Consider the following 18,011-nt stretch of genomic DNA (forward strand, 5'->3'; position numbering starts at 1 on the left):
TAGTAGTTGCAGTTCGGCCGTTTCCCAATAAATAGCACGCTAAGAGTGAAATTCATGTTGATTTGATTTGATTTGATAAGTGTACGGGTATTAAACATTTCTGGTACAACATTTTCCAGCAAGTATGTACGCTGCACTATATACTATGGATATACATATACAAAAGCTGCAAAAACAGACTACATATCTAAGCAAACACAAAAAAGTAAGACCATGGTCAGGCCTGGAAGACTTGTAAACAGACAAACATAAGTTATATTTCTATGGAAAAAGCTGTATTTAAATGGAATGAATTAATTTTAATTGACATTTATTTGTTTGTCGGGGTGCTTGTGCCTAAAAGTAGCATTGTAAAAGATACCTTACATATCGATGCAACTATCGATCATTTGTAGCACAGTGAAAGGTGAGTTTATCAGGGATGTATGTATGTAAGTATTATATACATACGAATATGTATATGTATAAGTGGATGTAAAATTTACCTCATCATTGATTATTAGTGATGGTCGGCGGCCCGTATCGGCTGGAGGAATTAGGGAGCCGCGTCGACTTGGTGGCTCTGGTGCTAGGGATGGACGCTTCTCCCGTATTACTTCGATCTTTGGTGGATCACCAGGTGCTGGGGGCTGCATTTTGTGCACCTTTGGCCTTTCCTCCTATTTAAAATGATAGATGTATGAAAAAAGGTGATTTTGACCTGATCCACAAATTCTATGGTACATTGTGTTTGTACCCCTAAAAATATCATTTTCGTAGACGGTATTGCTTAGATAATAGTATCCATTATTAGTTATACTTGGTGGGAATGGCAGATTAGCAGGTCTTGTGGTAGGAATTATAAGTTTACCGCATTGTATTGTACTGTAAAGTTGAAGGACGACATTGTCAATTGTTTACGACGATGAGCGTTCGCTCATGTTAGGAGTGTATTGTGAATTTAGTTAATTAACAGCATTTGGTAATTTTCATGATTCACTAAAAATTAAAAACGTGATAGTTTAAAATATTTCAACCGTTTGGCAAGAGCGACAAGTAGAGACAGACATCCAACAGATTAAATGAAATATGCACACAGTTTTGACAAAAGATTTTTCAGCACATTAAACATATAAAGATATAAGATATTTTTATACATAATAGCATAATATTCTATCCTCATCAGTACATATATATATATATATATATATATATATATATATATATATATATATATTTTTCTGAAATATCTATATATTTTTATATTAAATGTACATATTGTACATATATATACATTTTAATATAAAAATATATATGTAGATATTTCAGAAAAATTAATTTTTAACCATTTTGTCCTTGCCGTGTGATATTTAAAGCTGTACAAACAGCCGTAAGCCGTAACTGTTCAACTGGACTCAATTATGATGTATATTAATATTAATATATATGTACTTTTAAAGCTTAATATATTGTATATGTATATTAAAGAATGAAGGTCTATAATCGTATATGTGGATCTGATAAAAGATAATTTGCATTTATTAAAGCTTTATTAAATTCCTTCAAAACTTAGACAGATCCCAATAATGATTTATTTACAGATTTGAGTAATTATTTCTATGCCTTTTATGGATAAATATAGCTTATATGTCCTCACTTACCTCCTTAGGGGTCTCCACAGGCAATTGTACTTCTGGAGGTCTAATGTCCGGGGTGATAAAGGCTGGTGTGGGTTTCTCTGATTTAGTTTTATCAATGTCAACGGGTTCATATTTTTCTAGGCTGGGACGCTCAAAGTCATCCAAAACGGCAAGAGCCTCAGGCTTTTTCACTTCGGATATTTTTGCCTTGGATGCTTTTGTGGGACTAAACTGTTCCATTGCATTGGCCTTTAACCATTAACAAAATTAACAAAATGGAGGACGTATTAAGGTGGATATAAAGAGGATCGTAGGATTAAATGAATGTATAGATAGTAAAAGATATAAAAAGAGAGAGAGAGAGAGATTGAAAATAAATAGATAGCGAGCGAAAGAGAGAGTTAATCACAGAGGAATAAAAGATCTGATCCGATCTGAGTATACAGAAGATAGCTAACTTTAAGAAAACAGTTTCAAAGTCGAAAAATCAGGTGAAAATCAGCGAAAAGTAGAAGAGTTACAGGAGAGGCGAGAGCGAGAGTGCGCGCACTGGTTTTGGTCCCGACAGGGACACGGTGCGCCACATTGTTACCTTTGTTAATTGTTTGGCTTGCTGTGGGGTAACTTGCTCGGTAGCTTCCTTTGTTACTGGTTTCAAAACAACACCAAGAAATGATTCGTTTTGAATTGGTTCCTTGATCATCATGTTTCTGATTGAGGATCGACGTCGCTGCTTTATAATGTCTATCACAGATGGTTTATCGATGGCCTGCTAGTGGGTGTATTCCCATTCCAAAAATGAGTTTTGTGTTATTTATATTAGTATCCTATTCGTAGGATGTGTACATATGTACATATGCATGTACCCGTATGTACGTTTGTACATACAATCTCCAATAACACATCAAGTACAAAAGTATGCAGGAATTCTCAAAGTCTCTCATAATAATACTCCTAAAGGAATATTATTGATATATGTATAAGCAAACAATAAGAAACCCTTCTGTATATGTATCTTTGGAAAGGGTATGTACAGTTCGGTTTGCCGAAAATCAATTTTCATACAAAATTGTACATACACATGAGTATACGTATGTACATAATTACATATGGTATGGTACATTACATATGTATGGTAGTAGTTTCGGTTGGCGGAGTATTATTTGCGGAATTCGACTTACCTCGGGAAGTGTTTTATTTCCAGCCTTTGAGTTTTCCTTCTTAAATGTAGAATGGAGCGTGTATTGGGGTATGAGAACAAAGATAATATGCAGGTTTTTGAAATTAGTTTCTATTTGTGCATGTAAATATGAGCATGTGTATATGTCATATGTAAAGGCGTGAGTCGAGCATTTATTTAATGTACGAATCTTACCTCTGGTTCGATTATAACCGGCTTGAGTGTTGCCCCATCCCGACTGTCTTCGTCATCAGGGAGTTTACCTTTGCCAATTTTGAGACGCTTTGGCTCTTCAGCAGGGCTCTCTACCATTTCCACCTTCTGCACGGCACATGGACGACACATTTAACAATAATACGAGTATTTTACATCGATAATAATGTATGATAACGCAACACTGGTTTTACCTTTGGCATTCCATTCTTCTGAGATGGTAGCTCTGCTTCCTTTTTGGCCGCTTCCAAAACGGGCTTTTCCATTTTGTTTGGAATATCCAACTCACGGGCAAAGTCCGATGGACTGAAATCCGATTTTTCATACTTCTCTAGCACTGGACGCTCATAGTCTGGAATATCAGGTAGTTCTGCATAACTTTTCTTTGATTTTGGCTTGGCCTTGGCTTTCGGCTTTGCCGCTTCTGGTTTCTGTTCCTCCTTGGGCTGTGCAATGGATGCTTTACGCAGCTTTGGCAACACTTCAGCCGGCTTTTGCTCCTCAATAGTCTAACCGCAACATAAAGGTGAGGCACAGCAAAAAGACATTATACAAGACATTGATGAATACATTTTAATTAGAGGAGAAAGTAGATGGATACTTTTCATTCTATAGAATGAAATACAAATTAGATGACAATACAAAGGCACTTGATATGAGATATAAGTAAGTATGTTAGTATAAGAAAGTATAAGTATAAGATTGATAGGATTACTAATGTCCTTGGAGATTCACTCCAAAATGAGCTTCAACCATTTAAACAATTGCCAATATGGGAAAGGCTTGAAAACCAAACAGTTGTGACCCCTTAAATGGATTTCCACATTGCACAATTTGAATAGGAGAACTTTTATGTAGTTACAGTGATTCACTGGTTGGTACGCCATACAAAATCGGATGTCAGGAGTACAAACGAGAAGGGACGTGTGAGACGCTTCTTACGCGTCACAACTTTTATACCCGGCACTCAGTACTACATCTGCACTTTAGCGGTTATTTGTCAAATTTTACATTTTTTCTTCATCTGTCATCTACATCAACAACACTGTTCACGCCAACACGCTCCTTTAGCTCGCCACCCTCCCTTATAGACACACACTGCAGAGTCGCGGCAGAGGCAGAGGCATAGGCAGAGACGTGTCAGGGGCAGAGGCCATAAACAGCGCGAAGCAGAGTGTGAATGCTGCGGGACGGGGTGGGTTTGGCCACTGCAAATTAATTTCTTTATTGTGGCTATAATAATGATGATGATCCAATCGTATCCCAATTTTGTGATCTGATAGATATGGTCATTCCCTACGGAATTATAGTATTTTAGTTTTCTGCTACCTTAAAAATTGTAGATTTGGGAGGTCTTCGCCCTTTTGCGGAGGCGGAAGGGGCGTGGCTCATTTTTGAAATACACTTGTAACAGTGTGAGCATACAGAAGTCTGGATGCAAAATTTGGTGGCTCTAGCTCTTATAGTCCCTGAGTACTAGGCGCCCATCAGGACGGACAGACAGACAGACATAGACTCGGCTATTGATGCTGATCAAGAATATATATACTTTATGGGGTCGGAAACGTTTCCTTCTGTGCGTTACATACAACCGTTATTCGCACAAATACAATATACCCTATTTACTCTTCGAGTACCGGGTACAAAAAACAAAAAACGTGTGAGACGCTTCTCACGCGTCACAACTTTTATACCCGGTACTCAGTAGAATATACCTTACCTATACCTTAACGGTTTTTTTCAAATTTGTACTTTTTACAATTTTTCTACATCTGTCATCTACAGAAATATGTATGCATATAGTTTCAAATATAACTATAACTATAACACATTTTCTAATTCTAGTGTTCGTTCGGCAAACAACTCTTTTTTGAGTTCAAAATTTTCAGTAACTTTTTATAATATTCAACACAAAACTGAAGTATCTGGTCAATGCGGACTCATATCTGCGACCAACCAATTTCGCTGTAGCGATTAAATATCAAAAAAAAAAAATAACTATAACATAGGTATTTCGCTTTTGAAACAGTAGCTTTTCAAGGAAAATAAATAGGCAATTAATTAGAAGAAACAAAAAATGTAAAGCACTTCTAAGATAAAGAATGGGTTTTCCGGTTAATGCTTTCACGCAGCACATTCTTACTTACAACGGAAAATGGCTTAAGATTGGAAAGTCAGACAGAGGACACAGATGGAAAGAATAGAATAAAATAGAATAGAATGTAACAATATAAGTCGTAGATGAGTAGCGTAGATAGAGTACGTAGTCAAGAGTACGTCGCTCACCTTTGGTGTCACCTTTCGTTTATCGGCTGATTTCAGCTTAGGAATCTCTTCCTTTAAAGCTTGTGGATTTTTGTTAGCATCTAGTGTTTTACTGTCAGTCTGTTGCAGGGAATATAAATGTATTTTCTTATAGGTGAAGGTATACATGAGTGGGGAATAAGGTAGTGATTTATTTTAGCTGGATTTGATTAATTGTTTGATTTTCTTGTACGCTAAACCGCATCCCTAGTCTTGTGATCCTCAACTATCTCAGTACCCGTGTACTTACCTCTAAGGCCTTCTTGTCAATTACCGATGAACGCCTGGATTCTGTTCGAGATTCTTCCACCTTTGGGTTACAAATAAAATGTGGGAACACAAAAAAACAAGCGTGGAAAATATAACAAATAGTTCTACAAAAATATGTTTCATTAAGTTCAACCTACCGCCAGGGAAGATCTCCGTGAAGACACTTTGGTGTCTTCCACTGAAGTTTCCTCATGAGTTTTAATTATCGATTGGCGACGTACCTCAGACGTGGTGTCGTCCTTGATGGATACAACACTTGCCTAATCAACATTAAACATATATGTTCATTGTTCATTGTGCATTCAACATATAACACAAAAGACAAGAAAATACACAAGTGAATGTTAATATCTTGTTTTTCTATATATCTATCTACGTATCTATGTATTTACGAGTATGTACATACAATGTACAAATGTATGTCCATGTGTACACATAAATATAGTTCTTAAGGAGATACTTAGACTTAAAAGGACACGGCCTGCCATACCTTGCGGTCAACCTTCTTTAGAGCGATCTGTTCCGTTGATTGTTGCTATGGGTAAAAGAATGGTAAAAAGAGTCATTAGAATCATTTTCTGCTTCTTTCCTTTTTAGTATATAAAAATAACGAGTTAGCACAACAATTGTATCAATAAATTTCCATGCATACATATACATATATATACATAAAGCCAAGGATATTAAGTCTAAATATGTTGTGTGTTCGATGGAAGGTGGCACTTCGGGCAGGCCTAAAATTGTCTAGAATGCGGATAGTGAAAATGGGTTCAAAGTTACCTCTTCGGAATGCGGTTTACTGTCACTCGCAGGTGCATGATCAGGATCAGGGGTACTAATAATTTCCTCTTTTTTATCAGATTGAGCTTCCTTTAATTTTTCTTTGGCGCTCTTCCTTCCCTCTTCCTTTATTGTGTGTTTCTCATCTGTGGCGTTTGGCTTAGTTTTTTCCGGTTCAGTACCATTTTTAATTTTACCCAGCTCGGGTTCTTTCAGCTTCTTCTGCTTCTGTTTCTGTTTCTCTTCTACCGATTTTAGTTGGGTTTCGTCTTTTTCCACAATATTGGAAATATTTTCTAGCTCTGCCTCAGCCTCAGCCTTAGATGTACTCGGCTCAGCTTGCACTTTTTCTGCTTTCTTCACATCTTCACTGTCTGTTTTTTTCGTTGGTGGGACATCTAATGGATCTTCTTCTACATGCTCCACAGGCTCTTCGGGGCCAGTTTTATTATTATCAGCCCCAATAACCTTCGGACGCTTTTCATTTTCCTTTTGCATTTGCACTTGCTTCTTATTTTCCTTTTCTTCATTAACTTTCTCTTCAGCAAGTTGCTCTTCCTTCATTTTGAATATGTTTTGTTTTGTGAGTGTAGATTTGTGTGTGTTCGTAATTGCGTTGTTAATGACAAAAAAGTAGATTCATTGACACAAAATTAGCATAAGCAAAATTGATTAAACATAAACATGTACTTATGTAGATATACCTAAGCCTAAATGTAAGCTTGTAGGTTCAGAGAAACGTCAGAGAAGAGACAAGTCAGAATAGAAGAGACGAGAGAAAGTTCACTGGAGAAACATGCTACATTCTCAAAAATTATTTGTGCATGACAAGTTGTATAAATTCTTATAAGATTTACGCGATGAAAAAAGATTGTCACTAGGCGGAAGAAATAAGAATCAATAGAAGTGGAGTGGGAAGATGCTCTTCCAGAAAAAGTGCATAGTTCAGCTCATAGTTAAAAAAGGATAAGATACTAGAAAAGAAGTACGAGGATCCAGAAATAGAGTAGAGGTGGCATTGCAGATGTAGAGAAAAAAGTACTTCAGTTATTCAAAACAATGCAATGCAAACCTCATTGCTTGGAGACTGGCTGACAGGCTTTAGTGTTACACCAAATATGTCCTTAGCATCCTTCGGCTGAGAATTGTCCAATGGAACGTGCGCCACATTTCTCCTGTTTATTTTCGGTATATGATATAATGTCAGGCCTGACTGCATTGAAAAATAAAGTTAAAGTTTATACTTCCAATGGCTGGTTCTCGCGCACAGGGATAAGATATTGTCTGCATGTTTTGTAATTAACTTTGTGCCAAAGAATGGTTATTCAAAAACATAAGCATTACCGAGTTTTGCGCTATATTTAGCACTATTTTGATACGTTTGGAACGAGAGAAACACTTATGGTCAGTAGGTGCTTGGAGCACCCTCCTCGCACAGTTCATGTAGTGGTACCGAAACTGATGTCACCGACCAACAATGTGTCTTCCCTAAAAACAATCTACACATGCATATGTACTTCTATATAGTATCTTTATCGTGCATAATCGAAATTATTATCTTTCTTAATACAAGAAAGGAAACTTTCGCTGCCACATTAGTTACATATGTATGTATAAGTAATATAATTATAAAATCAAGTCAGATAGATACGCCTAGAGATGAATAGACTAATATTAAAACGAAGAGACCGAAGAACTAAAGTGTTTCATGATCTACAAGTTCCAAACGCAGCAAAAATGTGTCCATTTTGTTGAATAGTGCAATGAATTAAATGGCAACGATGCTGATTGCGCCAATAACTTTTGGCGGTTGTTATAACCATCAACGCACAGCAATGTGATACTCGTACTCAAACTCAAAACTCAGGAATGGAGCATGAAAAACGGAGAAGAGGAGCATGTACTAACCGTTGTCTTCGAAGCAAGCATCTGTGATGATTCTTGATGCTGTGTTCTTTTGCGTTCTTCTTGTATGTTCATTTCAGAATGCTTTTGTACTTCGTATATCTCTTGGCTTTGGGAGAAGCTCTTACGCTTGACCTTGACCTCTTCAATGGTGGACTTCTGCTGTTTAATATCTAGCTGCCCTAGCCCGACCTCGACCTCGACCTCAACTACAACCTCGCCTTGGACATTTTCTTGGTTCCGTGCTACTTTCTCTATCTGTTGTGATCCAAAGATTGTCAACTGCTCCTCTTCTACTATTAGAGCTTTTTTAGATGGTTTTTTACTTTCAATTACCTTTCGTTTTTTATCAGCTTCATTTTTTTCCATCTCCTTTTCCTTTTCCTTTTCCAATTCATCTTTCTTTTTGTCTTTTTTCTCCACAGTGATTTTACATGATGACTCATCCTTACCGACCTCGTTAGTCACAACAACTTTGTAATTTGAAGTGTGCTCTGACCTGGCGCTACTGAATGTAAGCCGCGCGGTGGTGCCATCAAAAGTTGTAGTTATGTCCTTGGTTTCTCGCACTAATGTACTTCCCTTGTACCATTCCAATTTGCATTTGCGGTCAGACTGGGCCAGGGTTATCAACAGCTCAAAGGTTCTCGACTCGGTGACCTTTTGATCGACGAGCTTTCTTGAAATTTCTGGCTTGGTCGGCTTACGTTCCTCTTCAGGAATGTCAATCAGGTTGACAATCTGAGACACAGCCTCGCCCTTTTCGTTGCTGGCAACCAGCTTGTATGCGCCCTTATCACTTTCCTCAACTTCGTTTATTTCCAGCTTGACCGCAAACTCGCCATCTTTGGTTTGCTCTACCAGATACACATGACGCTTACTCTCCGTTACGGTGTTTGTTTCCTTGTACCACGTACATTTGGGCTCGAACTTCGATGCTACTATGCATTCGATCACCACAGTACGTTTCTTGATGATCTTTATAATTTTTGGCTTGTCTTTGATGACTGGAACAACTGGGATATACAAGATGGTAAGCAAAATAAATAACGAGTTACGGTAAATATTCTGAATAAAATGGGTTAATTAATTACCAATTAATTGTACTTCTTTCTACCTACTTTCTATATTAAGTGTCAGGTTCGCGTTCAACTCGCCCAGTGTGTTCTTTATATTGCACTTGTACAGGCCGGAGTCCTCTAGTTGAGGATCTACCAATTCCAGCTTGATGTAGTACTGGTCCCCACGCTGTTCCATCGACATTTTTATTTTGTTACTTTCCTTTATCACTTCGCCATTCCGGAACCAAACGATGTCTGGCTTTGGATCTGCTTTAACCTTGCACTCCATAATCACAAGCTTGCCATTTTTTTCGGATATAATGCGAGGTTTTTCGATGAACGTGGGCCCCTCACCCTCGGGCTCGGGTTCAGCTTCAATATTTAGATTCAGATTAGCGTTTGATTCTCCATATTCGTTTTTTACGTTGCACCTATACGTCCCACCATCGGTCGCCCCGGGATCCTGTACGCATTTATAAAAAGGTAAATTAGTTTAAAAGTATATAAAACCAGCAGCCTCAAGGCTGATTCGCAGGCAGATGACTTTAACCTTAATTTCCAGCGTTAATTCGTAAGTGTCTTCTGCAATAACAGTCGTATTTATTTTGATCTTTTTGCTCTTCTCCACTACATCCTGGCCCCTATACCACGTAACAGTGGGCTCTGGTTTGGCCTTGCACTTGCACTTCATGGTTATCAAAGTGCCCGACTCATTCGGTATTATCCTCGGTTTCTCAATGAAAGATGGCGCGAACCCGTTGGCATCGGTTGCACCTTAATGAAAGGAATGACATTTAATAATTTTGGGGTACGTTTTATTAATTCCTACGTTGTTCACGTCTCACGTGTGAGACGCTCCTTACGCGTCACAACTCTTATACCCGGCACTCAGTACTACATTTGCACTTTAGCGGTTATTTGTCAAATTTTACATTTTTTCTTCATCTGTCATCTACATCTACATCACTTATCACGCCAACGCGCTCTTTTGGGGAAGCACGAAGCAGAGTGTGATTGAGAGAATGTGCAAAAAATGAAAAAAGCTAGTCTTCATTCTGGCTATAATAATGATCAAATCGGATTTCAATTCTGTGATCTGATATATATGGTCATTACCTACGGAATGGCGTTTTTAGTTTTCTTTTATCTACAAAATTGTGGCTGTGGAGATTTTTGCTCTTTGTGTGGGCGGAAGGGGCGGGGACAATTTATGAAATACACTGCTTTTAGTGTGAGCATACAGCAGTCTAAAGGCAAAATTTGGTGGCTCTGGCTCTTCTAGTCTCTGAGAACTAGCCGACAAACAAGACGGACAGACGGACAGACAGACGGACAGACAGACCAAGAATATATATACCTTATGGGGTCGGAAACGTTTCCTTCTGTGCGTTACATGCATCCGTTATTCCCCACAAATACAATATAAACTATTTACTCTTTGAGTACGGGTATAAAAGGTCAAGAGACACGAATGCCTCTATGTAAAGGAAAGAAATGTATGAGTAGGTAAATTTTGAGCCAGTCTTGGCCAGACCAATGTATGTTAATAACAACCTAATAAGCAATAAGTATTATGCAGTAAAAATAATAAATGAACAATCGCAAGCATTATTACACATCGATTTCAAGTTACCAATGTGCAAAATAGAGAAAGATATGGTTAATGGTGTGCATGACAGAAAAAGCTTTGGCATGGGTATACACTAGGATTTTGTAAAGATTTTTTCTTGACGATTAATAAGAATTTGGGATGGAATGCGTGAATTCATAATCACAAACACATTATACAATACTATGCATTCTTGGTACATGAGCATTTCATTCTTTGGTTTTTCTGTTTATTTTTTCCTTGGGGTTACAAATTACATACAAATTGGCATTTTGCTTGTATATATTGGAATTGTAATTGCAACTGTAGGATGTAAGTACTTAAGAAGACGTAATACGAATAAGTAGTACCTTGGAAGTTAAGCGCTATGTTTGCATTGCTTTCGCCATACATATTTATGGCATTACAGCGATAGTTGCCTCCATCCTCTTTTGTGGGATTCTGGATCTCCAGAGTTAGAACGTAACTATCTTTGGTTATGGCCTTCCGGGTCATTTTGGTTCTTTTATTATCAGAGATCTCCTTATCGGAACAATACCAGATAATGTCCGGAACTGGATGTGCCTCCAATATGCATTCCATGATGAGTATATCCTCCTCTTGGCGGATCGTTGGCTTTTTTGGGAAACGTGGCGACTTGCCATCAGGGATTCTGCATAGAGTTAGAAGTAGTAGTAGAACTATCGGTCGATACATTTGGTTATCTACAATTGTTGAGGCTTACTTTTTTGAGCCGCTTTCAAAATTTAAATTTATTGTAGCCACGCCAAGGCCGTGCTTATTCTTCGCTTGCGCCCGATATTCACCCTGGTCTGAGGAGACAACACTACTAATCTCAAGACATGCCATATGGTATAGTTTCTGATCCATTGTTAAGGACATTTTGTAGCGCTTTCCCTCACTCAGCACGGTATCTCCATGGGACCTTTGTGCACATGAAGAAAATGGTTGAATTGATACAAAGGATTTTGATATAATTAACTATTCAATTCTACTGGATTTGTTTTATGTTCATCTACAACTCAACAAGGGTACTATATAATGGCGTTCCATCGCTTCCATCAGATCCATAGTTTTGTTTACTTGTTCCTGTTGCTGTGGTATCGTGTGGGCAAATATTATATTAGTCATTTGTATCCGTACCATGTCACTGTAGGCGTGGGATCTCCGACGCATCTACACTCAAACGTAACATTTCCCCCATCTTCGCTTTGACGTATTACAGGTCGTTCGGTAAAGGTTGGCTTAATGCCTTCGGCACTTGCGGGCACGGGTGCTTCGTCGCCTATGAAGTTGAAGTTGAAGTTTCCGTGTTACATTATTTGACAGTTTACATATGATAAGTAGGCCAATTTCCGATAAAAATGCGAGTTGTGTACTGGTCAGTGCAGTGCTGGTCAGGGTCAGGTGTTAACTTATTACTAAATTCATCATTCAACTCATTCCAGTATGATGCCTTCATCTTTCTCCGAACTTTCACTGTTTTTCCAGTCCCATTCTGGCCATATGCGTACAATAAAACAAATGATGCAAAGTCTGTAGTACGGTGATTGGCCTTGCCAAGAGAATACCGATTGCAAGAAGGTATTCAATTAATTGGCCTGTCTACTCTAACTCGATTAGTAGTAAAATGAGTAGCATCAGTTTAAACGAAACTCAGTAACAAAAACCAATGGATGTTCCAAAGCTAAGTAATCATTTGAATGGCTTTCAATTTATCATATTGTCAAATTAGCAAAGCGAACTCAGAACGATTAAAAATATGTGTGTTATTGTGTTTTTTTTTGGCATTGCATTGACATCTACAAATGCACATTAATATATGTATAAATAAGTAAGCCCTTGGGGAAACAAATAAGATTATGTGATAATTGAAGTGACTTGATAATTGAAGGCACACGTGAATTAGAACATATTCGAAATACTATTCGATCAAATACTTGATCTGTGCACTTTTCCCATTATATTATAATAATATGGTTTAGTAAGTAACGCAGTGAAAATAGAAGTACTCGATAACACTATTAAAGTGTGAAGAAATTTAATGGAGAAAAGATGTGCTCAGTTTTAAGATCATTTAAAAACCACTTACTGTCGAAGTTGAGGCTTATCGTTGCATTGCTTTCACCCAATTCGTTTTTTGCATTCACTTTGTATTTGCCAGCATCCTCAACTGTAACATTTTGTATCTCAAGTGTTGCAAAATATGAGTGGACGTCCTTGTCAATGGTGAGCTGAATAAATCGGAAAAAAGCATAGCAATGAAAATGGGGTCTTGCCAAATGGCGAGGCTTTGCTTCTTCTATTGAAATACCAAGTATTTAATTCTGCTATACCTTATGCCGTGGCGATTCCTTGACTTCTGCTCCATTGTGGAACCAAGTAATGTTTGGCAAGGGATCTGCGTTAACGCGACATTCAAATAAGAGACGTTTGCCATCTTCTTCCTGTCGGATGGCGGGTTTTTTCGCGAATGTCGGCGCGAAACCGTCGATTTGTCTGAAGTGTAGGGAAATGTCCCATTTATTGAAGTGTTTAAGGCGACTACGATAATAATACAAATTATGCAAGAAAGCGAACAATGGAGATGGGTAGAACATGGACACTCAGAGATCAACAGAGGGATCGAGCAGATTAGTTAATAAGGTTCACTTAAGCATCTACGTACTGATATAAACTCTCGGGCTTAGAATGGGAATGGATACGCTCTTAAACGTTTCCATCCAAGACTTGTACTATTAAGCTCTACTTTAGTCACAACATGTGTCAACATTGAAACTGTATTTGAACTCACCTTTCGTTTTCAAGTAGTGAAAACTTACCCACTTGTTAAAATTTACCATAAGAAAGAAAAAATAAAAAATAATTTTGTAACATTAGGCATTCTGTCATGCAAAGATCTGGCGGTAATTTAAACCTTTTTTGAAATTGCAGCTCCATACTAAAAACGAGAAGGGACGTGTGAGATGCTTTTTACGCGTCACAACTTTTATACCCGGTACTCAGTACAACATCTGCCCCTTAGAGGTTTTTATAAAATTCTAAATTTTTTCTTTATCTGTCATCTACATCTACAACACTTCTCACGCCAACACGCTCCTTTAGCTCGCCCCCTTCCCTAGAGCCACACACTGCAGAGTTACGGCAGAGGCAGAGGCCGCACACTGCAGAAGCAGAGTGTGAATGAGAGAATGTGAAAAAAATAACAAAAGCGCCTGGACGAGGAGGGCTTAGATACTGCAAATTAGTTTCTTAATTGTGGCTATTAAAAATTGTAGCTTTAGGAGGTTTTCGCCCTTTTGAGGGGGCGGGGCTCATTTTTGAAATACACTTGTAACAGTGTAAGCATACAGAAGACTGGATGCAACATTTGGGGGCTCAAGCTTTTATGGTCTCTAAGTACTACGCGCTCATCAGGACGAACAGACAGACATGGCTATATCGACTCGGCTATTGATGCTGATCAAGAATATGGGGTCGGAAACGTTCCCTTCTGTGCGTTACAAACAACCGTTATTCGCACAAATACAATATACCCTATTTGTTCTTCGAGTACCGAGTATAATTACAGCTTTCTCCACCCCGATCATAACTTTTCATTGGGATTCTTAATGTCTATGCCGAGGTACAGTATCTATTAGTGCCATAGTATTATGGAAAAACCTCATCACGAAATAAAAATAAAAGACTTTAGTCGTTTGTAAGTCGTAAAGCTAACGGGTAGAACTGAACTACTACCCTTGCTACTTGAACACTGAAGTGATTTTTGGATTAGGAAGATTGAAGGGCAGAGTAAGCGTAGCAAAAGTTTATGATCATTAGGCAGCAAAGGCAGACTTCTGATAATTCATAAGGGTTGGCTTACTTTTCTTTAGGTTCGTCGGCAGCTAAATAGAGTGAAACCGCCAGAAAATACAAAAAGGGAAATTATTCAAAAATATGCATGTATGTACATATGTACCAAATTAATAAGTCTTTTTTGTTGTGGACACTTTGGTATTTATTCAGCTTGTTGTCTTGACTGGACTGAGGATGTGTGCCCCTTTACGAATCTTAGACTCAAGTGCATTACATTTTCATTAATTTCGCGATGCAGAAATATTTTTAACGGAATATATCTGCATCGTGCTGTTTCTATGACTTTTCTGTGTCTATTTTCGAAAGTGCTACTTACGTGTGAAATTTAAGTTAATTGATGCAGATACTTCGCCCGACTTGTTCTTGGCCTTGACTTTGTAAAGGCCAGCATCGGTTTCTACCACATCGTCGAGCTCTAATACTACCGTAAATTTATTATCTCCAACGGGTTGAATTTTGAATTTGGTCCGACCATCTTCTACTAATTTGTTGTCACTACGAAACCAATCAATGTCCGGTTTCGGAGATGACAATAACTGGCACTCAAATATCAATCGATTGCCATCATCCTCCTGATGCAACTGTGGCTTTTTGACAAAGCTGGGAGCGAAGTCTTCAGCCACCCCCATGCTGAGGGTTTTCGTTATGCTTCGTCTTCAACGGCTTTGGCTCTTAAGCTCTAGAGAAATTAACACAAAGTATACATATCAACAAAATATACTAGTACTACTTAGTCAAAATTAAATATTAAGATCTCCTCGATCTTGAAGTCCCTAAGAGCTGGAGCCACCAAAATAGAAGCGAATGCCCTATCTCTGTGTCAAAAATATAAAATGTAGGACTTAAGCCGCAAGACAGAATTAAAGCGGCTAGTATCCTCTTGTAGTCCCTGCAGTTATTAAAGTTAGAAACTATATTTACATATGTATGTATTCACATTATATACATACATACATACATACATACATACATACATACATACATATGTATAAATATGTTCACAGCAATGACAGCATGGCAGTATTTTCTTATTGAAAATTTACCATTCCAGCCAATACTGACCATTTCTACAATTTACAAATGTAAATATATAAACACATATATTTATTGGGCTGTACGTTGAAATAAAATAAAATTTACAACTACATACATAGATATGTATGTATATTTACAATTATATGTACATACATACATACAAATGGAAATATGCACACATACAATATATGTACATATGTACATACATGTATGTATATAGATATTTTGTCAGGCAAGCGAACGTTTCGCTCATCTGTTGCACACGTCTCACTATATTTTGGAAAAAGGAAATTCGATCGCCTTTCACTCAGTCAACATAAATGTTGTTAATGGAAAAAGTTTGACTGAAAAAACGAATATATCCATGTATTGCATGTTTATTTTTAGTCATTCGCAGTCACCGGCTGTATGTACATACATAGATATATACACAAAGCTTATATCTATTTCTATGTGAAGAAATGTTCGAGTGGATATGCAAGTGCTCACACGCACACACAAAAACAAGAAAATATAAATATGTATGTACATACAGAGTACATACATATGTACGTGTACATACATAAGAATGCAGGAACAGAAACTATTCGACTTTTTTAAATGATGTATTCGAAGACACAGTCTAATTTTGTATGGTCATTAAATTGGTTTGATTTTGGATTATATTTTTCAATATTGGCTTTTTAACAATTTTTTTAAGTGCTATAAAGAGCGCACATATGTATGTATGTATGTTCATATGTTTATGTATTTATATACGTACATATGTATGTATGTATGTATGTTTGTACATTCATATGCATGCAATAGGCAGTATGAACGCTTCTTATTTTCCTTCACATTGTATTGGATTTTTTCCTTTGGTCTATTTTTAAGACGGACAACACACCGTTACACAATACTATCCAAGAGACACTGCTTTAAAATGAACAAATGTATGTACATACATATGTATGTAAATATGTATGTGTGAATATGTGTATAATTTGAATTAGGAATACACATAGATAAATTATACTTGTATGTATGTACATGCTATTATTGGTATGCACTAGCCAACACACTAACAGGTTAGACGACCTGTGATCTTTTTTTCGATTTAAATTTTCAGGTAACCTCAACCTCGCGTCGGACCTACAAAATCGGATATATTCTTTATGTTCACTTGTGTCTTATTATGTCTTCTTTTTATATATACATACATATGTACATATCCATTGTCTGTATACATACATACTATGTACATATCAAAATATGAATGTACATATGTGTATTTGCATGCAAGTACACATGTACATATGTATGTATGTATGAACGTACATTTTTTTTAGATGAGCAATCGTCCTTTAAATAACGTCAAGCAACCGAGCTTGACCGGAAGACGCACTGTATTTACACGTTTATGAACGGAATAAATATATGTACACACATACATACATAAGTATGTAAAGACGTTTATGCCACCGAACACAACTGACTTTTCAAACGGTTTAAGACAAAAAAACTACGAACCTACACTATACATGTACATACATATGTATGTATGCACATGCACACAGTATGACTGTATGAATGAAAGCATACAAATTAAATACAGATTTTTATAAGTAGGAATATATGTATGTAGGCAGGTATTTATGTACGTACAACTAGACTACAGATAACACAGTGCGAGCACAGCACGAATATATTCCTTCTGAGGAAACGAAGCGAACTCCACGGGCGTTAGTCTATTACTATCTGCTCCGAATAATTTGTGCTCTTGATCTGCATCGGACATATACATACGCCGAGATCCGCCAGACAGCATAGGCAGTGGGTGCAGAGCGCAGGCGCCAATAGCTTCGGCCAAAGACTCGTAAATATGAAGGCATTCCCCCTAAGAATTGGGTATTCTTGCCATGGCTCTGAAGGGGTATATTTATTTTAACCACATGTTTGGAAATCACCGCACCGAAGATATCATTTTCTTTCCTGACCTCTGTACTGCACATTCCAACTGTTGAACTTCAAGGATATTCATATTTTGGCCGTCATTCTTTCTGTGAGACAGAAAGACAGAACAAGAATGGAAAACAGAAGATCATTTCTTGAAGCATTGTGAATGATAAAGTAAATATTCGAGGGTGCATACAAGCCAACACGCAAGCGGCTCTGTTTTCTTCTTTCTTGTTTCA

The 18,011-nt window shown here is 37.5% G+C and overlaps 1 protein-coding gene across 7 annotated transcripts in view; it reads right to left on the bottom strand.

The window, feature by feature from the left end:
* The window catches only part of LOC117902976 (twitchin), a 53,671-nt gene extending 36,084 nt beyond the window's left edge, over positions 1 to 17,587 (bottom strand). For 3 of the 7 annotated variants that reach the window (XM_034814641.1, XM_034814640.1, XM_034814636.1), the window contains exons 1-22: positions 17,482 to 17,587; positions 15,116 to 15,478; positions 13,736 to 13,766; positions 13,278 to 13,440; positions 13,034 to 13,175; positions 12,085 to 12,226; positions 11,666 to 11,866; positions 11,292 to 11,593; positions 9,883 to 10,106; positions 9,393 to 9,795; positions 8,608 to 9,287; positions 6,367 to 6,924; positions 6,077 to 6,121; positions 5,724 to 5,846; positions 5,567 to 5,626; positions 5,299 to 5,400; positions 3,207 to 3,521; positions 2,995 to 3,120; positions 2,801 to 2,839; positions 2,212 to 2,391; positions 1,641 to 1,868; positions 486 to 659 (exon numbers count right to left, since the gene is read on the bottom strand). In XM_034814641.1, the coding sequence (XP_034670532.1) occupies positions 486 to 659; positions 1,641 to 1,868; positions 2,212 to 2,391; positions 2,801 to 2,839; positions 2,995 to 3,120; positions 3,207 to 3,521; positions 5,299 to 5,400; positions 5,567 to 5,626; positions 5,724 to 5,846; positions 6,077 to 6,121; positions 6,367 to 6,924; positions 8,608 to 9,287; positions 9,393 to 9,795; positions 9,883 to 10,106; positions 11,292 to 11,593; positions 11,666 to 11,866; positions 12,085 to 12,226; positions 13,034 to 13,175; positions 13,278 to 13,440; positions 13,736 to 13,766; positions 15,116 to 15,428 (4,551 nt within the window). In that variant the 5' untranslated portion in view covers positions 15,429 to 15,478; positions 17,482 to 17,587. Of the gene's footprint in view, positions 1 to 485; positions 660 to 1,640; positions 1,869 to 2,211; positions 2,392 to 2,800; positions 2,840 to 2,994; positions 3,121 to 3,206; positions 3,522 to 5,298; positions 5,401 to 5,566; positions 5,627 to 5,723; positions 5,847 to 6,076; positions 6,122 to 6,366; positions 6,925 to 8,607; positions 9,288 to 9,392; positions 9,796 to 9,882; positions 10,107 to 11,291; positions 11,594 to 11,665; positions 11,867 to 12,084; positions 12,227 to 13,033; positions 13,176 to 13,277; positions 13,441 to 13,735; positions 13,767 to 14,806; positions 14,829 to 15,115; positions 15,479 to 17,481 lie in introns of all 7 variants that reach the window. The other 4 variants (XM_034814638.1, XM_034814637.1, XM_034814642.1 and 1 more) reach the window with 3 other exon arrangements.
* Positions 17,588 to 18,011: the final 424 nt, after the last annotated feature.

The sequence above is a fragment of the Drosophila subobscura genome, chromosome dot (genome assembly GCF_008121235.1).
Source record: "Drosophila subobscura isolate 14011-0131.10 chromosome dot, UCBerk_Dsub_1.0, whole genome shotgun sequence".
NCBI classification, from domain to species: domain Eukaryota; kingdom Metazoa; phylum Arthropoda; class Insecta; order Diptera; family Drosophilidae; genus Drosophila; species Drosophila subobscura.